Genomic DNA, 25,507 nt, shown 5'->3' with positions numbered 1-25,507 from the left:
TGTTTAAGATTATAAAAAAAGTACATTTGTATTTAACCAAACTGAATCATTATCCCTATAAACTTTCAATAGGAAGTATGTCAGCTTGAAGATAATTTCTAAGAGCTTTAAGTAACTTAACTGATAGATATTCAATAGATATCTAGATCATTTCAATAAAATAGACTACTGTATCATTGATTACTAAATATAACTTAAGTTTATGTACTCTTGCTTTTTATTTTATATGCTACAGAGAGACTGTAAATAGTTGGGTCTGTTAATCAGTATGTTTATTTTTTCACTTCAAGAAGCTGTGCTATAAGGGATGTATACAGATACAGAAAGTTGTAAGGGAATTCTACATCATGGTCAAAGCTAAGAGTTGATGGGTTTTTAAATAAGATTTTCAAAAGGAACTTTAGTATCAAATACTGTACCGATAAAAAAAAGAATTTGATTTTCTGTCTGTTAAAATGACAAAATTTTCTTAGATTATTGGTCTGCTCTTTTTTGGTTTTTTGGCCTGCAGGATCTTGGTTCTCTGACCAGCGATCGAACCCGGGGCCCCCGCAGTGGAAGCACGGGCTCCTAACCACTGGACTGCCAGGGAACTTCCTATCAGTCTGCTCTTTTTTTTAAATTTTAATTTATTTTTGGCTGTGTTGGGTCTTCGTTGCTGCACGCAGGCTTTCTCTAATTGCAGCGAGTGGGGGCTACTCTTCGTTGTGGTGCGCGGGCCTCTCATTGTGGTGGCTTCTCCCATTGTGGAGCACGGGCTGTAGGTGCAGGGGCTTCAGTAGTTGTGGCGCATGGGCTCAGTAGTTGTGGTTTGAGGGCTCTAGAGCACAGGCTCAGTAGTTGTGGCGCATGGGCTTCTTTGCTTCGCAGCATGTGGGATCTTCCTGGACCAGGGCTTGAACCTGTGTCCCCTGCATTGGCAGGCAGATTCTTAACCACTGAGCCACCAGGGAAGCCCTGGTTTGCTCTTAATAAGAGGTTGTAAAAGGTTATTCATTGCTTTCTGTGTAATCTGCTTACATAGTAGAGATTCTGTGTATTATCAAAATCATTCCTTGTGCTTTGTTGACTTTGTTATGCCCTTGATTATTTAAGGAAACAAAAGTTTCTTAGTTAGGAAAGAGCTACGGTTCTTTACAATCATGCTTACTTTAGAAATATTTTATTAAATAGCCAAGTATTGTTCCCAGTAACCCACAACCCTATCTTAATCAGTGTTCAAATCTTCTGACAATTTTTGATATTTTGCCTTTCCAAAATTAAATCCTAAATGATGACTTTTTGTACCTATAAGTGTCTTTGTGATTTCCCAGAGGGCCCCTGGAAAATCATAAAGCATTTGTTCTCTCACCTTATAAGAAAGACAAGTGCTAGATATATTTAGGTATATTTGATACTGATGAGTCAAATGGGAAGAGTTGTCAAGTCAGAAGAGTTGCATAGCTTTCCCTAGGTTAAATTTGAATGGGTAGGGACTTCCCTGGTGGCACAGCTCCCAATGCAGGGGGCCTGGGTTCGATCCCTGGTCAGGGAACTAGATCCCACATGCATGCCACAACTAAGAGTTTGCATGTCACAACTAAGAGTTTGCATGCCACAACTAAGAAGCCGGCAAGCCACAACTAAGACCTGGTGCACCCAAATAAATATTAAAAAAATTTCTGAATGGGTAAAATACTAGTAATATAAATATCTCAGACACTGTATACTGTATGGAAAGTCCCTAGAGAATTGCCAATGTCCTTGCTGTCCATGTGTTTCTATTCATTGGAATCCTGGTGCCACTTTTCCTGATGTCATACAACAACAGTATAGTGTTATCAGTCATAATTTCATTTACAGTTGAACAACACAAATTTGAACTGTGCAGGTCCACTTATACATGGATTTTTTTCAGTAGTAAATACTACAGGACTACATGGTCCTACCTACTACATGGTCCAAGGATGGTTGAATCTGCAGATGCAGAGGAACCACAAATACAGAGGGCTGACTGTAAACTATATGTGGATTAACCCCGACATTGTTCAAAGGTCAACTGTATTTTTAAAATGTTAACTTGGTTGCAACTGTACTTCTTTAAATCTAGCATCATGTAAGGGATTCATATCACTTACTTATGGGATTTTATTAATCTACAGATGTTTATCAATATACAGATGTTAATATACAGACCTGCTCCAGACTTATTGAATCTCTCTCTATATATTTTCGGTATATTCTAACTGTATACTTGGCATATTCATAATATAACTTTGACAGAATTATTATATGTTATATCTGAAGATTTTTTCCTCTGTAAAGATGCACCCTCCGTACAGATTCCCCTGCAAATGTTCATCCATTTTAACAAGTTAGATGTAATGTTAACGGCCTTCTTTAAGAATAGGGTTAATCATTATGTTTATAATTATGATGTCTAAATTTTTTTGATTGACTTCATTATCTTGTTTTGTATACTGCAGAAACAACCAAATTTCCTCGTCCATTACATTATTCTTATTATGAATTCTCATCAGATCTTTCATTTTAATGTTCTATTTCTTGGATATACAAGAACCCCCTTGTTCTTACATTATCTTTAACTCATAAATTGCCATTTAGTAGACTACACTTTGTAAAGTTAAATGAAACATCTGTAAATATCTTTTTCTCCCTATCTGACCCCTCCAGAACTTAAAAACTCTTACTAAGTATTCTTATTTTCAAAGCAATATAATTATTTGCGTAGGTTCAGTGAGAATCTGTCCTCCTTGTTAACAAGAGGAATACTTGGAACATTGGCTATGCAACCAAACCCTTGCCTGGAATGTCATATTTGGGAATGATACTAGTTTAGTCAAATATAACCAGACACTTGTAAGGAGCTAAGGTTGACTTCATGGAGCCAATGTTCACAAAGCCCTCTTGGAAAAAGTGGCCTGATGTCAGGCTAATTGGGTTCCCAGCCTTACAGGTCAGTAAGGAAAGTCACTTTCTGGCAGGCTCGGGAGCTTTAGAATATTTTAGAAATATTTAGAAGGCAGGAATTCACCCAAATGTATAGGTGCTGCAGGTGAGATCTAGTGGGGAATTCTTGGCTTGGCTTCCTAGCCACAGATGTACAACGTTCATAAACTGGAAGACTCCATATTGTCAAGATTTCAATTCTCCCCAAACTGATCTATAGATTCAACACAATCCACATCAAAACTGCAGGAGGATATTTTGTAGATATTGACAATCTGATTCTAAAATGTATAAGGAAAGGCAAAAAAAAAATTAGAATGACTAAAGCAATATTGAAAAAGAAGAACAGAATTAGATGATTCACATACCTGATTTTAAGGCATACTATAAAGCTACAATAATCAAGACCATGTGGTATGGGTAAAAGGACAGACTCTTAGATCAGTGGAAAAGAACAGGGAGTCCAGAAACAAACATAGATAGATGGGTTTTGGCAAAGGTACAAAGGCAATTCAGTGGAGAAAGAAGTCTTTTAACTAAATGGTGCTACAACATTTGAAAATGCAAATGCAAGAAAAGAACTTTCACCCTCATCTCAAACCTTATAAAAATTAACTCAAAATGGATCAAAGATCTAAGTATAAAATGTAAAACTATAAAACCTTCCTAAAGAAAACACGAGAGAAACTCTTTGTGTACTCAGGTTCAGTAAAGATTTTTTGACTATAACACTAAAAGTATGATCCGTAAAAGAAAAACTATAAATTAGATTCCATTGAAATTACAAATTTTTGCTCTGCAAGAGACACTATTAGAGAATTAAAATACAAGCCAGAGACTGGAAACAACGTTTGCAAATCATATATCTGACAAAGTACTTCTACTCAGAATATAGTATAAAGAACTCTCAAAACGGAATAATAAGAAAATAACCCAATAAAAACTAGGCAAAAGATTCAGGCACTTCACCAAAGAAGATATAAATATGGCAAATAAGTATATGAAAGATGTTCAACATCAATAGTCATTAGGGAACTACAAATTAAAACCAAATGAGATATTATACACCTAATAGAATGGCTTAAAAAACTGGCAATACTAAGCACAGACAAGGATACAGAGCAATGGCAACCGGCATACTTTGAAGGTGAGAATGCAGCTACTTTGAAAAAAGTTTGGTAGTTTCTTATAAAGTTAAACATTCATTTACCAAATGACCCAACAATTCACTCCTAGGTACTTACCCAAGAGAAACAAAACTTATGTCCATACAAAGACTCATACACTAATGTTCACAGAAGTTTTATTTGTAATAGACAAAACCTGTAAACAACTCAAATGTCAGTTAGCGAACTAATAAGCAAACTGTGGAACATCTATCCCGTGGAATACTATTCAGCAATTAAAAGGAGAAAACCAACTACTGATATATGCAAAAACATAGATGAACCTCAAATGCATTATGTAGGGTGAAAGAAGCCAGACTAAAAAGACAACATGATATAATTCCATTCATATGACATTCTGGAATAGGCAAATCCATTTGGATGGAGAATAGACTAGTCAGGGACTGGAGGTGGGGAAAAGGGTTGACTACAAAGGGGCAGCTTTAATTTTTTGGAGTGATGAAACTTCTATATTTTGATTATGGTGGTGGTTACACGGCTGTTTAAATTTGTCAAAACTCTTAGAACTATACACCAAAGAGAGTAATTTTTACTGTGTATAACTTTAAGAAAAATAAAGAAAGAAGGAAAAAAAGTATGTAAGCAATTTGGCCACATCAACCTTCTGCCTGAAACCTTTCCACGGCTCCAAGAATTGTTAGTCCACATTTTCTAGCATGCAGCCATAGTCCGGCCTTCCTGTCTGCAGACGTATCTCTTGCTGCGCTCCTCATTCCATACTATACGCAATTCCTGCATATTTAAAGCACCCGGCACGGCACCTAGCACAGATGCTCAGTCAGCACAGGTTCCCTTTCTTCATACATTTTTCAGCATTTGTTTATGTTAGCCCTCTCTCCCCAAAGCTCTTTCTACTCCTCATCACAACAAGCCTGCAGGCATTAAGGCTCAGGCAATACCTCCTGCTGACGTGTTTCTCTGAACCGCTTCTTCCCTGTCCCTGCCCCCCATGATAGGTTGGGCCTGGCACCCCTCTTCTGAGCTTCCTTACCTGTGCAGTAAAGACAAAGATGTTCAAGCCTTGCATATTCGGAAGAAAGGACTGGCTCCTGGGAGATCGACTTTCAGTCCTTAAAATATCCTGCTCACTAACAGTGTCTCTGCATACCTGGGGCCTTGGGACGTGACAGGTAGTTTACGCTAATAATATGATTTATGCTGGGCCCCTTGAGCTACACTATATTAGTGGCCTCTGTGGATACTGGAGACTAACTAAGGTCAGTTGTGGATGCTGCATGCCTAAGTAACTGACCGCCAATAAAAACCCTGGACCTCAAGGCTTGGGTGAACTTCCCTGGTCGGCAATACTTCCTGCATGTTCTCGCCATGTTGCTGGGAGAATTGAGCATGGTCCATGGGATTCCATGAAAGGGGACACCTGGAAGCTTGTGCCTGCTTTCCCCTGGACTCTGTCCTATGCACCTTTTGCCTAGATTTTAATTTGAATCCTTTCACTGTAATATATTGGAACTACAAGTATGACCACTTTTCTGAGCTCTGTGAATCCTTCTAGAGAATTATCTACTGAGAGTGGTTCTGGAACATCATCCCATTGGGTTTACTTCTATCAGAGCACTTATCATAATGAATTGACGCTGCCTGTCTCTCTCTGTGCTGTGATTCCTTTAAGGGCAATAACCTTGTACAATTCGTCTGCCATCTCTAGTGCCTAGCGCTGTGCCTGGAACCTGACGTGTTAAATAAATGTCTGATTGCAAGAGAGGCACAGCCTTCTCATGAGTCTGATTCCCTTCTGAGCCAGAAAAACATCTCCAGGGCTTGCAGAGGAATGTGGATGTAGCATGGGTTCTCTCCCAAGAAATCATATGACACTGACCAGGTAGTGAGAACTGTCAGGTAGTGACAACTGTCAGCACGGGCAGTGAGAACCGTCAACCCCAGAACCGTGAATTGAGAATTAAGCCTGTGAGACAACACATCCAGAATAGGAATTTAAAAAGCCTTAGCCAAGCAACAGCAGCGTGATAGCATAGCTGAGGGCTATGGAGGCTACAGGCACTTAGGGGGAGAAGAGAACACTGGGCAGAAGAAAGGGCTATGGAAATTCCACTCTGTCAACTACATTTTATTTCCAGAATCTGCCTTTAAGGAAAGCCTTCTCCAAACCAGGGTAAGTGACATTTCAGTGGAAAATGCCAAGACTGGATATTTAAAATTCAAAAGGTCTTTGAGGGACTTCCCTGGTGGCTCAGTGGTTAAGAATCCGCCTGCCAATGCAGGGGACACGGGTTCGATCCCTGGTCTGGGAAGATCCCACATGCTGTGGAGCAACTAAGCCCGTGCGCCACAACTACTGAGCCTGCGCTCTATAGCCCGCGAGCCACAACTACTGAAGCCCACGCGCCTAGAGCCCGTGCTCCGTGACAAGAGAAGCCGCTGCAGTGAGAAGCCCGTGCACCACAACAAAGAGTAGCCACTGCTCGCCACAACTAGAGAAAAGCCTGCGCCCAGCAATGAAGACCCAAAGCAACCAAAAATAAATAAAACAAACAAAAAAACAAAAAGTCTTTGGAAACAAGGAGCGTCTACCTACAGTTCTCTGCTGGATTTCCTGGCTAATGTTCTGCCCGGCAGGTTAGCTGTAATTCCAGCCTCAAGTACTAACCTTTCTGGCTCTTGCTGACAGCTTTTAAAATGTTTAGCAATACACTTCATCACAAAAATCACAACAACAATAATTAAGTTTTGCTAAGGATCTTTTACTGGTAATTCTTAATCTTCCTTAAGAGGCAAACACAGCTCAATTCAACACACATATGTTTTGTCTTAGAGCCACAGACCAGTCAAACAGAAATACAATATGAAATAAATGCCAACTCACTATTGGGAACCCACCTTAATTCAACAGCCCTGACTAGGATTATGGAATTCTAGAGTTGATTAGAAACGAGGTCAGACCTTAGATTTCAATGTCCTCATTTTGAAAACGGGATACCTGGGACCCAGAAAAAAAGCCCTGTCTGGTGAATAAAGACAACAGTGACCATGCAGGTAGCTAAGACATTACTTCAATGTGTGAACCCCCCCCAGTACGCTGCCTTTCCCTGCTGGGCCTGGCCCAGCTTCCACTCCAAACCCAGCAAAGAGCCCCCCGATAAGTCACACCAATTCAGGCCTGAAGGTCTAGTCAGACATGACCTAGCCGGGCAACCTTGGGTAAGTTACTGCATCTCTCTGAGCCTGTTTTCATATCTGGATTGTAGGATAGCAGTGGATTTTTATGTGGTTAATGAAGTAACATGGAGACTCACACCTGGCATATATAGAAGATGCTCGACAAATGTACCTTCCCTTTCTTCTTCCTATCAGGTCCTCCTCTATGGCAGCCTTTCCAACAAGACTTCCTCAACTGAACCACAAATCCAAAGAAAATTATTTGAATGCTTATTTTCTCAGTTCCTCCCAAGGATGGCAAATAGCTAGTACCATTCCAGAAGAGAAGAGAATTCACTCATTGCATATAATGGGGGTCTCAGGACATGAGGACTTAATTCTCTCCAGGAATTCAGTTGAGAGACGGCTCCATGAACTCACACAGCTGTACAGGGTTCACGTACCCTTTCACACCTCAAGGGTACAGGGTTCACGTACCCTTTCACACCTCAAGGGTACAGGGTGCGTGCACCCTTTCACACCTCAAGGGTACAGGGTGCGTGCACCCTTTCACACCTCAAGGGTACAGGGTGCGTGCACCCTTTCACACCTCAAGGGTACAGGGTGCGTGCACCCTTTCACACCTCAAGGGTACAGGGTGCGTGCACCCTTTCACACCTCAAGGGTACAGGGTGCGTGCACCCTTTCACACCTCAAGGGTACAGGGTGCGTGCACCCTTTCACACCTCAAGGGTACAGGGTGCGTGCACCCTTTCACACCTCAAGGGTACAGGGTGCGTGCACCCTTTCACACCTCAAGGGTACAGGGTGCGTGCACCCTTTCACACCTCAAGGGTACAGGGTGCGTGCACCCTTTCACACCTCAAGGGTACAGGGTTCATGCACCCTTTCATACCTTCATACCCTCATACCACACTACCCATGCGGAGCCTCCCAGAAAAAGGCAGAAAGTCGAGGTCTGAGGGTTCTCATGTCAACTCTTCCAAATCATGTTGCTTTAAACCCTGCCCTGCCACTGCAAGCGCAGCTCTGAGCCCCTCAAGGAGAAACCTTCTGGGCCTTAGCTTTCACCTTGCCTGCTCTCACCCCCACCCCACCCACATACACACCCGCCCCACACATTCATGCACATACAGCTGCTATCTCTCAAACTCATCCACGCTGCCTCAGTCCCCCCAGTCTGGTCTGGAGAGTCCCTGGATCTCAGGGGTGTCTAATAAACCCAGGCCTCTGCCATATTCATCTGCCTTACCCCTGCCCCGGGGCAGGAGGAAGAAATGGCAAGGGAGTCCAGGGAGGCACCAGGGCCACCTCCCCCAGCCTCTTTGAACCGGTTTGCCAGTGCTGATGTGGAGCAGGTATGCCCTCGGACTCTAGAAGTGGAAGGCAAGTCATTTAGGCAAAGAGAAGGAAGGTTCCTTTGCCAGTTTGCTTGAAGTCCCCCTTCGCTATTATCTAGTTTGGTTTTCTCGAATTAGGGGCTATTTAAGCACCCCAGAGAGGAGGGAAAGGCAAGTTTCAAGGGAACTGGGATGGGAGGGAGTCAGAGAGGCAGAATTCTGAACAACTTTTAGTTGGAGGAAACACCAACAGCTGGGTCACTCAACTTTTCTGAGTTTCACATGTTTGTTTTGAGACAGGACAAATGAGGGTCATGGAGTGCTCAATGCAGGGGTCTGGGCATGCTTCACTTTCCTCTTCCAAACCCACGGACTTTACGGCAGAGTCCAAACCCTTTATCTGCCATTCCTGGTACTCTTACACCCACAGAGCCGACCTCTGCTCCTCCTCAACCTGGCCTGTGTTCCGTCCTGGAGAGGTGCGGGCGGGGACGGGACAACTACAGCGGACGGAATGAGTGCATGGCCCCCCTGCTCCTCCCTGGCTTTGCTGCTCTGACCCGGGCACATGCAGACCCTCATCGCCACTGCCTACCTGGGGCTCTACGGCTTTCACAGGCTGCATCCCCACCCCCAACCAGAAGCATAATGGGTGAACTACCTCCCTGATTCCCAGGCAGCACCTGTCTTCCTTTACAGCTCTCACTACAGGGGCTCAAAAATAACTTGAAGGTTTCCAAGAAGTAAAATGTAAAGATTGCAGTTTAGCAACTAATCAAGGGTCACCACTCTGGGCGTCCTTGCTTAATTAATATTTAGGGTCAAAGTCTTCTTATCAATCTGCACCCAGAATTCGGTCCCTGGGGCAGAAAGGGAGCACTAAGGGGGGCACACAGTGCCAGGGGACATCAGAGCAATCCCATCTCAGGGAAACCGCACTGTCTCAGAGGGTCCCTCTGAAGGGACCTCTAGAGCCCCTCCTCTGGCAGGGAGCCTGCCTCAGTCCTAGAGTCAGGACCAAACACACTGAATCCGGTCCACCCTTGGCCAGTGAGCCCTCTCCTTTCTCCTCTGATTTACAGAACTCAAGGAGCTGCAGTTCGGAAAGCCAGACCTGTGCCATCGGTCAAGAACAACAGTCTGGGGAAGGGAAACGGCGCAACAAGGGATCACATTCTGTTCTCACCGTAAACACTCAGTTTCCCAGTTGAGGACGCGCCCTGCTACGAGGGGGGAGGGGGCCGACTAGGGCTCGGCTGTAACAGGTAGAAGTGGGTGAAAACGGGACGGGGGTGGTGGGAAATCAGAAGAAAACCCGGAAAGAGAGAAGGAATCGGAAGAGCAAAGCAATAGGAAGCCAGGAACCAAAAGGTGCCAACACGCAACAGAAAAAGTGCAGGAGGAAAGGACAGGAGGAGAGGCCGTCTCGAGAGGGACGGAGAGAAGGCGCTCGAGACGGACAGACGCAGGGAGCGGCGGCGCGCGGGGCGGCGGCGGCGCCCTTACCGGCGGTGGCCGAGCGCAGGCTCTCCAGGCTCCAGGAGCGGGACAGGGCGCCGCGCATGCCCCCGCTGCCGCCGCGGCCGCCGCACACCACGCCGCTGCTGTCCGAGTCGGAGCCCGGGGACAGCCCGGCGCTACTGCCGCCGCCGCTGCTGCTGCTGGTGCCGAGGTCCCCGCTCGTCTGCCCGCTCGACTCGCTCGGGCATTGCTGCGCCCTCGAGCAGGCGGGCCCGAGCTCCAGCCACAGGTTCGCGGGCGGCTGGGCCGCGGCGGCGGCGGGGCTGCCGGGCGACGGGGCCAGCGAGCCGGGGCCCGGACCGGGCGAGGGGCGTGCAGACGGCCGCGCGGCGTCCTCGGCCCCATCCCCGCCGCCGCACGGCCGCCGCTCCGGGCCAGCTGACATCATGGGGCTCCGCTAAGGAGGCTCCCGGCCGCCGCCAACCGCTCGGGCTCTGCGGCTGCGGCGGCGGGGACCCTCAGCGGGCGCGGGGCGCGCGTGGCTCGGGCGAGGCCAGGCGCCCACCGGGCAGGGCGCGGCGCCTCCGCTCGCCGCCGGTTCCCGGCCGCCCCGCGGGCGCTGTGCCGCGGCGCCGACCCCGGTGTGGGTCGTGGGCCCGGTCGGCACGCGCTCACGCACGCGCGCACGCAGACCTGGGGCGGTGGCGGCAGGCACGGCGCGCGGGGCCCCGGGCAGCTCTCGGTGCCCGCAGGGCCGCGCCCTGCCGCCGTTCTTGGCGCGCGTATGTTAGGACGGGCGCATCCTCGGAGGGAGGCGGCCGGCCCCCCGCAGCCACGGCGGTGAGTAGGACCGGCGGGCGCTCGCTTTTTCCCTCTAGGACCCAGCTCAGACTGCGCGTCCTTGCCCGTCTGGGGCAGGAGTGTAGGCGGGAGGTCACGCTCAGCCCTGCGAGCCGGGTCGGGAAGCGCGCTTGGTCGGGACGCGCCCCTCCTCCCCGGGCCTGCCTCGGGGGCTGTGCGCTGGGGACACTCGGCACCCGCTACCCTCGGGACAGCCGGCCAGGAGGAGTATGCTGGCGGTGCTCTGCAGATTAAGAAGCCATCAAAAGTAGAGGCACGGTCCACGCCAAATGATTTTAGGAAGCGTCTGGGAATGTCCAGTGACAGGCACGATCGAAAATGGGAGCCTTGACGTAGCTCCAAGGATTCTAGGGTTTTTCAAATTTTGTTGTCGATGCGGGGGAGGGGGGCAGGGATTAGGGAAGAGAGTTGTCTTTTCCTCCGACGCTCCCAGACACCCGTGAGCATTCTGGAGGCTCTTGGAGTGTGCCTAGAGGGAGGGTGAGGTACCGCCCCTGCTCCAAACAAGCGCGATCATCAGTGAGCAGTGTGAGAGGAAGTCCCAGTGAGGACTGACAAGGGCTAAGCAGGGCTGCTGATCGCCCCCACCCCCAGCCTCACCACTCCTCCAAGCCCTCGGGAGCTGCTTGTAAAGTAGCAGACGTATTAACGATGGTGAGGATGAAATGAGAGGTCCTTGCCACGCCCCAGCACACCAGCTGCTGTAGGATGGATGCTGGAACAGTGGTCATTCTCTCCTCTTCCCTCCATTTGGGGTCCAGTTCCTGTAGCCCGTCTCCTTCCCTAAGCCATGTGTGCTCCTAGCTCTGCATCATAAGGGGACCCTGCCTCAATATCATCTCCTCTCCTTGCAGGCCCTGTGCTATCTCCTCATAAGAACTCAGGGGGCTGGGACAATGGCATGCCAGCGTTTATGTACGAAGTACAAAGCTCTGTACAAGCCTAAGGCAATACTAGTGTGTTGGAGGTTCAGTTGATGGGCATTGCAGGGTGACTCAGCCAAATCTGCACCTTGAAGGCCCCCCTCAGCTTACTCCTCTGGGGATCCTTCCTGACCATTCCTTACCTGGTATGCACACTTCCCACCCATGCCTCCATTCTTCGCTGTCCTTGGGAAGAACAGCTGTCCTCTGACACCCCCTTGCTCCTGAGTGCAGGCTTTCAGCAAGGAGAGTCACCGTCTGTGTTCTTGTCCGGTTGTCCTGTTGAGGCCTGTGAACCTAGCCCTTGGGGGTAGGAAGAACTGCTGTTGGGGGATGAGTCACAGATCAGGAGACACCCTCCCAATCCATCAGCAAGTCTGTGGGTTCTCCTTCCAAAATGAGTGTCCACGGTGTCCATTTCTTTCACTTTACTGCACCACTACCATACTGTGTTTGGAAGACAGCGTCAGTCTCTTGGCTTGTTCCACAGAGCAGCCAGAGAGGGAGCTCTAAATTAAAATATAAATCATACCATGTCCTGCTACTGATTCAAACCCTTCAGAAGCTTCTCTCGCAGTTAGCGAGACCCGCAAGACCCTGTGTGTTGGCCGCCCTCTTCTCCACCTCCTGTCAGCGCTCCCTTTCCCTTGGTCTTTCCACTCCAGCCACGGTGGCTGTGTTGCTGTCTCTCCTTCCTGTCTCAGGGCCTTTGCACTTACTGTTCTTTTTACCTGGAATGTTCTATTTGTTTTTCAAGGTATTGGCTCCCCAAACTTCAGATGTCAGTAAATGTTGCCTCCTCAGTGAGACTTCAGTTATTCCTTTCCAGCACTTATTTGCCATCTGTCAGTGGCTTGGTTATCTGTTGGCTGCCTCCCATAGACCATGCACTGTGAGGGCAGCGGCTCTGTACCACCACTGTATCCCCAGTGTGTGCAGAGCATCTACTGCAGGCTAGGTGCCCGGGGAGTGCCTGCGGAAGAATGAGTAGGGACCTGAAACTGAGCAGGAGGCCAGCTAGGCAGAAGGGAGCACTCCTGCTCTCTGGGGTCAGGACTTTGAGCAGGTGTTGTGTGATCGCAAGTGGTGAGTGCCTCTAGGTAGCAGCAGCCCGGGCAGATCTAGCCTGTGTCAGCCAGCCATGCGCCATGCTTCTTCTGAGTCCATTTCTCTTTTAAGTTTTCAGTAGAGTCTTATTTGAACCAGCTATCCTGGTTTCAGCTCTACTGCAGGAAAGAGTAGAGTGTCTTCCCTGAGTTCTGGTATGCAAAAGGGATCCATATTTCTTAAGACCACAGTGGTGATGGCAGCTGAAATTAACACTCACTACCCGAAGTTCGGGGAGTCTCAGGGGACACAATTTGGTGCAGTGAGATTTAGCCGCCACCCCTGCCCCCGGCCCCCGCACCATGGGAAGTATTCCATTGTGTATGTGGGCTACTACTCAGCCATGAAAAAGAATGAAATAATGCCATTTGCAGCAACATGGATGGATCTAGAGATTATCACACTAAATGAAGTAAGTCAGAAAGAAAAAGACACATACTGTATATCACTTATATGTGGAATCTAAAATATGACACAAATGAACTTATTTATATTATATTTATAATGAACTTATAAAACAGAAACAGACTCACAGACATAGAAAACAAACTTACAGTTACCAAAGGGTAAAGGGGGTGGGGTAGGGATAAACTAGGAGTTTGGGATTAGGAGATACATACTACTATATATAAAACAGATAAACAACAAGGTTCTACTGTATAGCACAGGATATTCAATATCCTGTAATAAACCATAATGGAAAAATAAAAAATAAAAAAAATATATAATTGTATATCCATGGAATATTAAATATAGGTTTCAAAGGAAGGAGTGAGAAGGTAGCAAGGAATATGATTAGTTCCATCCCATAGAAATTCTGTGAGAGCCAACTATAAACTATTAGAAGGACTGCATCTTTAAAAGTCATACAAAAATAATCAAGTGTAGGATAGAAAATATAACAGATTATTTTATATCAATTATATAATTTAACTCTTGCATCTTTGATTTGTCTTTCACTTCTTTTTTTCAATTTAAGAAAGTATACTATATGATTTCCATGTGACTATTATTCTAACACTTTATATACTTCCCTTTTAGCCATGGATTCTAGTTGTCAATATCTCTCACATTAATATCTGTTAAAAAAATCATAAAATATCATCCTAATGGCCTATAAAAAAAAGTAAGGGTTCCAATATCAAACAAACAGAACAGGATAACCTATTTTAATTGGTTTGCAGAAGCCTCCAAAAGCCTTCAAAATTACGAAGTAGCTTCATTAAAATATTTATTGAAAAATGCTAATGAAAAATTAAAGACACAAGAGGTACCTAAAAACAAAACAAGATAAAAACAGTAAGACTGATATAACTTCCTTCTTTCTTTCTTTCTTTTTTTTTTTTGGGCCGCATTGCAAAGTTTGTGGGATCTTAGTTCCCTGACCAGGGAGCGAACCCGGGCCCTCAGCAGTGAGAGCACAGAGTCCTAACCACTGGACCCCCAGGGAATTTCCAAGACTGATGTCATTTCTATTGCTCCCCTCTATCCTCTTTTATTTGAGTGCTCATCCTGGTAATCCCTGTCTGTAGTGACCAGTTGAGAGAGGAAAGTAAAATTTCATGTCCCCTCCTATCCAAATCCAGACACACTGGTTATTGATTCTTTCTCCCCCAGGGACAACTGTTTGTCATTATCTAAGTCTTCCTTTTGGCTGTCTTTGGGAGTGGCTCTAAGATCTTGTGAGGATAATATCTTCTGCAACCTCTTTAAGAACACCTCCTAAATCCAATTCAGTACGGCCAGAAATATTTACTCTTTGTTCCAGCTGAAACCTGACAAGATATTTGAAAGGATTTAATAACTCTATGATCAAAAATTTGGCCAGATTGGAAGCCGATGTTCCTAGCCTGTTAGGACTTTTCTTAAGGTCTTCTCCCCTAAGCTAATTGTACCGAGAGAGGAAGAAAAATATTCCAACACAGGTGGATGGGTCTGACAGTCCTTTGATATCATTTAGGCTGCAATACAATTCTATGAGAAATTAAAAACAGCTGTCCTTGTTTTACAAGTCTAGTCCTTCCAGGATCAGAGGTGTGCTTCCAGAAACCACCAATTCTTGTTAACCAATCCTCAAACCTCCCTTATTCATCTCAGAAAGCTTTTAAATATTGGCCTTAGGAAACCAAAGTCTTTGGAGGAACCTGCATTCTTTTCCTGTGCCTTTAAGCTGTAAATATTAACTCTTATCTAGGCCACGTCTTTAAAGCACAATTTCAGAGAGGTAATTCTAATCAGGAGAATGAAAGGGGGAAAGGTCATTTGAATTTAGACAAATGAAAAATCATGTGTCTTCTCCATAATATTAGCAGAAAAAGCTTTAGCTATCTAAACAGAAGAACTTAATTTATTCCAACTCTTCTTTTATAAATAGTAATTTTCACATCATCATACCTGTCTTGTAACTAAAATTTTAAAACAAAGCTATGAGGTCTCTGTTTGCATTTGTATAATATGTTCCTGTTTCTATATACATGTGTGGTTGATGTGTGTTATTTCCTACCTCTGGATGATATTACTAAAATTACTTTGTAAAAGAGCTCTATTCAGTTGCCTTAAAAACAAACAAGAACTTATATAAATTAAGGGTTGGTTATTCTAAAAACTCTCAGAAATATAAACTAACCCAAATGCTTTTCAGGTTCATGTGATCCTAGAAAATATTCAGTATTAAAGCTAGTTTAAGTTCGTTGGCTTAATTAAAACAGACATGTTTTTAGAGTTATCAACATTGACTATAAAGCAGATAAACAACTTTTATTCTACCTGGGCTTACTAGTCAAATTCAGGTTATCTCTGTTGTAAAATAGGTCAGCATTGATGAAATCTGCTTCCACCCAGATGCTGAATCAAGACTTAATACTTCTTGCCTTTCTTTCCTTTACTCTGGCATTGGCCTGGAAAGATAATGCCATCACCCATACCTCCCAGACCACTGCTAAAGGGAGTAACCTCTGGAATTTAGAACAACTTTTTATTTCAGACTAGAAGATTCTCTTCCCATTTGTGCTAAAAACCTGACTAACCCCTTACATGGAAGTAAACACAAACGAGAGTATGCTTAGAAACCATTCCTTAATTCTTGGAGACACTGCAGATTCAGTTGCTAAGATACTGGCTGCCCGGCAAAGATCCTTATACTCTCTAACCAAAGTTGGATTATCTTTAAGCTGAGCAAGGAGATGTCTGTGCTGTGGCCTACACCACCTGCTGCACCTGGATTGACACTTCTGGGGAAGCTGAAGCTCAGTCACATAAATCACTGAACAAGCCATTTGCCTTAAAAAGACCCTTCAGTGGGGTCTTTTTTTGACTTATTTGATTTTGATTGGTTTGGGTCATGGGGACCATAGCTCCAAATGCTTTATGAACATTGGGAATTATCCTACTTATAATAATCATAATAACCTCTCTGGTGTGTTGTGTCCTCTCAAAAGCTTTAAATGCATGTTTGTGGTCACTAGCCACCAAGCAGATGATCTCCCTCAGATTGGAACACTGAAAGAGAAATGGAAGTGACCTACTTAAAAAATGTGAACCTGAAGTCGTGACCCGTGAATACCACAGATGTTCAGAAAAAAAAAAAAAACAAAAGCAAAAATCAAGGATCAAGGAAAGTTGTGAGAACCATAGAGTGGTATAATTGAGAGTGGTGCTACTGCCTTAAATTTTGATTACATATCTCAGGCAGAGATCAAAGGAGAATTGTTAAAAAAAAAAAAAAAAGCCCCAAATGGAGACACGTGTGTTAAGCCCCAGTAAGACTTAATACCTGACCTAACTGCAGTTTCAGCCTCTCACAGGAGTGGATTTTAAACCAATCAGTCTGGTTAGTATTAGTGAGGTAAACTCCCTAAGATCCCTGCCTTTCCCTAAGGGAATGTAACCTTGACTGAAACAATCTATTCTTTTACTTCTTTGTCATACCCTCTTTCTACCTATAAAAACTTTGCAATTTGTGCAGCTTCTCAGAGCACGTTTCTGCTTGCTACATGGGATGCTGTCCGATTCATGAATTATTGAATAAAGGCAAATAGATCTTCAGTTTTACTCAGTTGAATTTTGTTTTTTAACACAAGTTGCAGCAAATAGAGAACATCAATAGATAGATAGTAATTATTTTTTGAAAATGGAAGTTCTAGAGTTGAAGCGTACAGTAACTAAAATAAAAAATTCACTAGAGGGTCTCAACAGTAGGTTTGAATTGGCAGGAAAAAAGAACCAGCATACTTGAAGAGATTGATAGAGATTATGCAAACTGAAGAACATAATGAAAAAAAGAATGAAAAAAAATGAACACAGCCTCAGAGTAATAAGGAACAGTCCCCCAGCACCATTATCATTAGGTGGAAGGATTTCCTGGAGGGGGTTATCAGGCAGAGACCTCCTTTCCCAGCCAGGAGCAAGTGGAGGAGCACCATTAACTGCACCAACATATGTATAATGGGAGTAGCAGAAAGAGAAGAGAGAGAAAGAAGAAAAAAAAATTCAAAGAAATAATAGTTGAAAACTTCCAAAATTTACTGAGAAACAAAAATTTGCATATCTAGGAAGCACAACAAATTCTAAGTAGGATAAATGGAAAGAGACCCACAAACAGACACATCATCTTAAATATGCTGAAAGCAAAAGACAAGGAGAAAATCTTGAAAGCAGCAAGAGCAAAATGATATATAACTTACAAGGGAACCCCAGAAAGATTAACAGCTGACTTCCCTGCAGAAGCTGTGGAGGCCAGAGGTGGTGGGATAATATTAAAAGTACTGAAAGAAAAAAATAAAAAGCCTCTTAACCAAGAGTCCTATATCCAGCAAAGCTATCTTTCAAAAACAAAGGCAGAATAGACTTTCTCAGATAAACTCAGAGAGAATTTGTTGCTAGCAGACCCAACTTACAAGAAATACCTAAGTTCTTCAGATTGAAAGCAGGTGACCCCAGATGGTAATTCAAATACACACGAACAAAAATAGAGCACTAGCAAAGGTAATTCTGTAATTATAAAAGATAAATTCCTATTTTTTTCCTTTTTTCTCTTAACTGATTTAAAAACCAATTGTATAAAATAATATGTATCTAATGTATTGTTTGGCCTACAACATATAGAAATGTAATATATCTAGACTATATCTGCTAATACTAGCACAAAGGAGGTGGGTGGGAGCAAAGCTGTAATAGCTAGGAAAATAATGACAGATGGTAGAGTAATAATTTTAACAATGCATTGTTGGGTTTGTAACATTAATAGATGTAATATATGTATAACAGTAATACCACAAAGGGGAGAAAGGGAATAGAGCTATATAGGAATAATATTTCTATATGTTGCTGGAATTAAGCTAATATACATCTGAAGTTGATTCTAATAAGTTAAGATGTACATGATAAACAACAAGTTCTTACTATATAGGGAACTATATTCAATATATATATGATGTATACATATTTATAACTGTGTATACATATGTATAACTGTGTGTATACATATGTATAACTGAACCACTTTGCTGTACAGTAGAAATTAACACAACATTGTAAATCAACTATACTTCAATAAAATAAATTTTAAAAGATGTGCACGTTAAACCCTAGAGCAACCACTAAAAAGTACTCAGAAATATAGAAAATAAAAAGTAAAATGGCAGATGTAAATATAACTATATCAATAACAACACTAAATGTAAATGAATTAAACAATCCAATCAAAAGACAGAGTGTCAGGTGGATAAAAAGCACGATCCACCTATATGTTGTCTATAGGAGACACATTTTAGATTCAGACACAAATAACTTGAAAGTAAAAAGATGGAAAAAAGATATATCATGTAAACAACAACCACAAGAAAGCTGGAGTGGCTCTGTTGATATCAGATAAAATAAACTTTAAAACAAAACACACTACGGGGTGGAGTAAGAGGACATGGAGTTTGTATCACAACGAGGGCACCTACCAGACTCTGGTGGGGAACCTTGACACCCAAGAGGATGGGAGGAATCCCCAAGCAACCGGGTAGGAAGTGGGGGTGAGTGAGGGGATAGGAGAAGTGGAGGTGGGATGGGACTGGTGCCCATGATGGCTGGCTGGGGGAGAGGAGAGGTTCCCACACCTGGAGAGGCCCACTGACCACAAGGGTATCAACGGGGATGGGGAGAGACCCTCGGGGGTTGAGAGGATTGGAGGGGAACACAGCTAGTGTTTCCCCTGCCCACTTGGGCCCTGGGGAGCCTGCTGGGGTCCCAGGCCTGATCCTCTGTGCTCCATGGCCGCCTAAGCCCTGCCCCCAGACCCCCCAGTGCCTTATCTGGCCACATGGGTCCTAAGCCTAGACCCTGCCCCCGCCTAAACCCCTTGCCTGCCTAAGGCCTGCCCCCCAGAGCCAAGGCCTTTTCTGCACTTTTTTTTGCTATTGTGGTTCTGCTTTACCTTCTAGTTGTTCTCTGATTTATATTTTTATTTTTTCTAATATATCTGTTAGTTTTCTAATTTTATTTTATTTTTTATTCCTTGTTATTGTTCTGTTCCAATTTTTTTTTTTTTTTTTGCTGTGCCATGTGACTTGCAGGATCTTGGTTCATGGCCAGGGGTTGGGCCTGAGCTCCTGTGGTGTGATCACTGAGTCCGAACCACTGGACTAACAGAGAACCTCAGACCCCAGGGAATATTAATCAGTGTGAGCTCTCCCAGAGGTCCTCATCCCAGCATCAAGATCCGGCTCTACCCAACTGCCTGCAAACTCCAGTGCTGGATGCCTCAGACCAAACACCAAGTTAGAAAGGAACACAATCCCACCCATCAAAAAAAATGAGATGACAAAAAAATATGTCACAGATGAAGAAGCAAGGTAAAAACCTACAAGACCAAATAAATGAAGAGGAAATAGGCAACCTACCTGAAAAAGAATTCAGAGTAATGATAGTAAAGATCTGAAATCTCAGAAATAGAATGGAGGCATGGATCGAGAAAATACAAGAAATGTTTAACAATGACCTAGAAGAACTAAAGAACAAACGGAGATGAACAACATAATAACTGAAATGAAAAATACACTAGAAGGAATCAATAGAATAACTGAGGCAGAAGAACGAATAAGTGAGATGGAAGATAGAATGGTGGAAATAACTGCTGAGGAGCAGAATAAAGAAAAAAGAATGAAAAGAATTGAAGACAGTGTCAGAGACCTTTGGGACAACACTAAATGCACCAATATTCGAATTACAGGGGCCCCAGAAGAAGAAGACAAGAAAAAGAAAGGGTCTGAGAAGATATTTAAAAAGATTATAGTCAAAAACTTCCCTAACATGGGAAAGGAAATAGCCACCCAAATCCAGGAAGCGCAGAGAGTCCATACATGATAAACCCTAGAAGAAACACACTGAGACACATATTAATCAAACTAACAAAAATTAAATTCAAAGAAAAAATATTAAAAGCAGCAAGGGAAAATCAAAAAATAACACACAAGGGAATCCCCATAAGGTTATCAGCTGATTTTTCAGTAGAAACTCTGCAGGCCAGAAGGGAGTGGCAGGATATATTTAAAGTGATGGAAGGGAAAAATCTATAACCAAGATTACTGAGGGATCTCATTCAGATTTGACAGAGAAATCAAAAGCTTTACAGACAAGCAAAAGCCAAGAGAATTCAGCACCACCAAACCAGCTTTAAAACAAATGTTAAAGGAACTTCAATAGGCGGGAAACACAAGAGAAACAAAAGACCCACAAAAACAAACCCAAAACAATTAAGAAAATGGTAATAGGAACATACATATCGATAATTACCTAAATGTAAATGGATTAAATGCTCCAACCGTAAGACACAGACTGGCTGAATGGATACAAAAATAAGACCCGTATATATGCTGTCTACAAGAGACCAACTTCAGACCTAGGGATACATACAGACTGAAAGTGAGGGGATGGAAGAAGATATTCCATGCAAATGGAAATTAAAAGAAAGCTGGAGTAGCAATACTCATATCAGATAAAATAGACTTTAAAATACTGTTAAAAGAGATAAGGAATGACACTACAGAACAATCAAGGGATCAATCCAAGAAGAAGATATAACAATTATAAATATTTATACACCCAACATAGGAGCACCTCAATAGATATGGCAAATGCTAACAGCCATAATAGGAGAAATTGACAGTAACACAATAAGAGTGGGGGACTTTAACACCCCACTTACACCAATGGACAGATCATCCAGACAGAAAATAAATAAGGAAACACAAGCTTTAAATGACACAACAGACCAGGTAGATTTAATTGATATTTATAGAACATTCCACCTGAAAGTGGCCAAATACACTTTCTTCTCAAGTGCACATGGAACATTTGCCAGGATAGATAACACCTTGGGTCACAAATCAAGCCTCGGAAAATTTAAGAAAATTGTAATTGTATCAAGCATCTTTTCTGACCACATGCTATGAGATTAGAAATCAATTACAGGAAAAAAACTGTAAAAACCACAAACACGTGGAGGCTAAACAGGGCACTGCTAAATAACCCAAGAGATCACTGAAGAAATCAAAGAGGAAAGAGGAAATTTAAAAAATACATAGAAACAAATGCCAACAAAAACATGATGACCCCAAACCTATTGGATGCAGCAAAAAGCAGTTTTAAGAGGGAAGTTTATGGCAATTCAATCTCACCTCAAGAAACCAGAAAAATCTCAAATAAACAATCTAACCTTACACCTAAGCAAATAGAGAAAGAACAAACAAAACCTAAAATCAGTAGAAGGAAAGAAATCATAAAGATCAGAGCAGAAATAAGTCAAATAGAAATGAAGAAAACAATAGCAAAGATGAATAAAACTAAAAGTTTGTTCTTTGAGAATATAAACAAAATTGATAAAACTTTAGCCAGCATCATCAAGAAAAAAGGGAGGGGCTTCCCTGGTGGCGCAGTGGTTAAGAATCTGCCTGCCAATGCAGGGCACATGGTTTCGAGCCCTGGCCTGGGAAGATCCCACATGCTGTGGAGCAACTAAGCCCGTGCGCCACAACTACTGAGCCCACATGCCACAACTACTGAGCCCAATGCACCACAACTACTGAGCCCAACATTCCAGGGCTTTGCGTATCTGGAGCCCATGCTCTGTAACAAGAGAAACCACTGCAATGGGAAGCCCCTGCACTGCAGTGAAGAGTGGCCCCTGCTTGCTGCAACTAGAGAAAGCCTGTGCGCAGCAGCAAAGACTCAACGCAGCTATAAATAAATAAATAAATAAATTTATTAAAAAAAAAAAAAGAAAAAAGGAAGAGGACACAAATCAATAAAATTAGAAATGAAAAGGAAGAAATTACAACTGGCACTGCAGAAATGCAAAGGATCATAAGGACTACTACAAGCAACTATATGCCAATAAAATGGACAACGTGGAAGAAATAGGCAAATTCTTGGAAAGGTACAATTTTCGAGACTGAACCAGGAAGCATTAGAAAATATAAACAGACCAACCACAAGTAATGAAATTGAAACTGTAATTAAAAATCTTCCAACAAACAAAAGTCCAGGACCAGATGGCTTCACAGGTGAATTCTATGAAACATTTAGACAAGAGCTAACACCTATCCTTCTCAAACTCTTCCAAAATAGCAGAGGGAGGAACACTCCCAAACTCATTCTATGAGGCCACCATCACCCTGATACCAAAACCAGACAAAGATGTCACACACACACAAAAAAATTACAGGCCAATATCACATAGATGTAAAAATCCTCAACAAAACACTAGCAAACAGAATCCAACAACACACTAAAAGGATCATACACAATGATCAAGTGGGATTTATCCCAGGAATGCAAGGATTCTTCAATATATGCAAATCAATCAATGTGATACACCATATTAACAAATTAAAGAATAAAAACCATATGTTCATCTCACTAGATGCAGAAAAAGCTTTTGACAAAATTCAACACCCATTTATGATAAAAACTCTCCAGAAAGTGGGCATAGAGGGAATCTACCTCAATATAATAAAGGCCATATATGACAAACCCACAGCAAACATCATTCTCAATGGTGAAAAACTGAGGGCATTTCCTCTAAGATCAGGAACAAGACAAGGATGTCCATTCTCACCACTATTATTCAACATAGTTTTGGAAGTCCTAGCCATGGCAATCAGAGAAGAAAAAGAAGTAAAAGGATTAGAAATTGGAAAAGAAGAAATGAAACCATCACTGTTTGCAGATGACATGATACTATACATAGAAAATCCTAAAGATGCCACCAGAAAACTACTAGAGTTAATCAATCAATTTGGTAAAGTTACAGGATACAAAATTAATGCACAGGAATCTCCTGCATTCCTATACACTAACAACGAAAGATCAGAAAGAGAAATTAAGGAAACAATCCCATTTACCATCGCAACAAAAAGAATAAAATACCTAGGATAAATCTACCTAAGGAGGCAAAAGATCTGTACTCAGAAAACTATAAAACACTGATGAAAGAAATCAAAGGTGACACAGACAGATGGAGAAATATACCATGTTCTTGGATTGGAAGAATCAATATTGTGAAAATGACTATACTACCCAGAGCAATCTACATATTCAGTGCAATCCCTATCAAATTACCAGTGGCATTCTTTGCAGAATTAGGAGAAAAAAATCTTACAATTTGTATGGAAACACAAAAGACCCTGAATAGCCAAAGCAATCTTGAGAAGGAAAAACAGAGCTGGAGGAATCAGGCTCCCTGACTTCAGATGATACTACAAAGGTACAGTGATCAGGACAGCATGGTACTGGCACAAAAACAGAAATATGGATCGATGAAACAGGATAGAAAGCCCAGAGATAAACCCACACACCTACGGACACCTAATCTATGACAAAGGAGGCAAGAATATAAAACGGAGAAAAGAGAGCCTCTTCAATAAATGGTGCTGGGAAAACTGGACAGCTACAGGTTAAAGTATGAAATTAGAACACTCCCTAACACCATATATAAGAATAAACTCAAAACGGATTAATGACCTAAATGTAAAGCTAGACGCCATAAAACTCTTAGAGGAAAACATAGGCAGAACACTCTTTGACATAAATTGCAGCAGGATCTTTTTTGACCCACCTCCTAGAGTAATGGAAAAAAAAAACCAAATGGGACCTAATGAAACTTAAAAGCTCTTGCACAACCAAGGAAACCATAAACAAGACAAAAAGACAACCTTCAGAGTAGGAGAAAATATATGCAAGTGAAGCAACTGACAAAGGATTAATCTCCAAAATATACAAACAGCTCATGCAGCTCAACACCAAAAAAACAAACAACCAAATCAAAAAATGGGTGGAAGACCTAAATAGACATTTCTCCAAAGAAGGCTTACAGATGGCCAACAAATACACGAAAAGATTCTCAACATCACTAATTATTAGAGAAATGCAAATCAAAACTACAATGAGGTATCACCTCACATTGGTCAGAATGGCCATCATCAAAAAATAAACAAACAATAAATGCTGGAGAGGGTGTGGAGAAAAGGGAACCTTCTTGCACTGTTGGTGGGAATGTAAATTGATACAGCCACTGTGGAGAACAGTATGGAGGTTCCATAAAAAATTAAAAAGAGAACTACCATATGACCCAGCAATCCCACTACTGGGCATATACCCTGAGAAAACTGTAATTCAAAAGGACACATGTACCACAATGTTCATTTAAGCACTATCTGCAATAGCCAGGAAATGGAAACAACCTAAATGTTCAATGACTGTTGAATGGATAAAGAAGATGTGGTACCTATATACAATGGAATATTACTCAGTCCTAAAAAGGAACGAAATTGGGTCATTTGTAGAGATGTGGATGGACCTACAGTCTGTCATACAGAGTGAAGTAAGTCAGGAAGAGAAAAACAAATATCATATATTAATGCATATATGCGGAATCCAGCAAAATGGTACAGATGAACCTAGTTCCAGTGCAGGAATAGAGATGCAGATGTAGAGATCGGACATGTGGATGCAGTGGGGGAAGGGGAGGGTGGAATGAGCTAGAAGATTAGATTTGACATAAATACACTACCATGTGTAAAATAGATAGCTAGTGGGAACCTGCTATAAATCACAGGAAGCTCAGCTTGGTGCTCTGTGATGACATAGATGGGTGGGATGGGGGGGTGGTGGGAGAGAAGTTTAAGAGGGAGGGGATATATGTATACATATAATTGATTCACTTCATCATATAGCAGAAATGAACACAGCACTGTAAAGCAGTTATACTCCAATTAAAAAAATTTTTTGAAAAACAAAAGACACTAGAGACAAAGAAGGACATTTTATAACAATAAAAGGGTTAATCCATCAGGAAGATATAAGTGCAAATATATATCCACCTACCTAATAACAGAGCACTAAAGTACATAAAGCAAAAACTGACAGGAATGAAGGGAGAAATAGATAATTCAACAATAATAGTTGGAGGTTTATGCCCAACTTTCAATAATGGATAGAGCAACTATACAGAAGATCAAGGAAATAGAATATTTGACCTACACCATAAACCATTTAGGCA

General features: G+C 42.6%; 1 protein-coding gene and 1 long non-coding RNA gene across 6 annotated transcripts in view; one reads left to right on the top strand and one right to left on the bottom strand.

Moving 5' to 3' along the window:
* Positions 1–25,507, bottom strand: part of ARHGEF4 (Rho guanine nucleotide exchange factor 4) — a 268,556-nt gene that overhangs the window by 73,091 nt on the left and 169,958 nt on the right. For 3 of the 5 annotated variants that reach the window (XM_057550758.1, XM_057550755.1, XM_057550757.1), the window contains one exon: positions 17,646–17,726. The exons of 1 other annotated variant lie outside the window; for it this stretch is intronic. In XM_057550758.1, the coding sequence (XP_057406741.1) occupies positions 17,646–17,726 (81 nt within the window). Of the gene's footprint in view, positions 1–10,117; positions 10,292–17,645; positions 17,727–25,507 lie in introns of those variants that run through there. One more of the 5 variants, XM_057550759.1, reaches the window with a different exon arrangement.
* The window catches only part of LOC130708667 (uncharacterized), a 66,299-nt gene continuing 51,574 nt past the window's right edge, over positions 10,783–25,507 (top strand). Inside the window, exon 1 of the long non-coding RNA XR_009008965.1 lies at positions 10,783–10,912. This is a non-coding gene — a long non-coding RNA (uncharacterized LOC130708667). The remainder of the gene's footprint in view (positions 10,913–25,507) is intronic.

This window comes from Balaenoptera acutorostrata, chromosome 8 (genome assembly GCF_949987535.1).
Source record: "Balaenoptera acutorostrata chromosome 8, mBalAcu1.1, whole genome shotgun sequence".
NCBI lineage: Eukaryota > Metazoa > Chordata > Mammalia > Artiodactyla > Balaenopteridae > Balaenoptera > Balaenoptera acutorostrata.
Note: the sequence above shows the minus strand (reverse complement) of the source record. Positions and strands in the feature narration are given on the sequence as shown.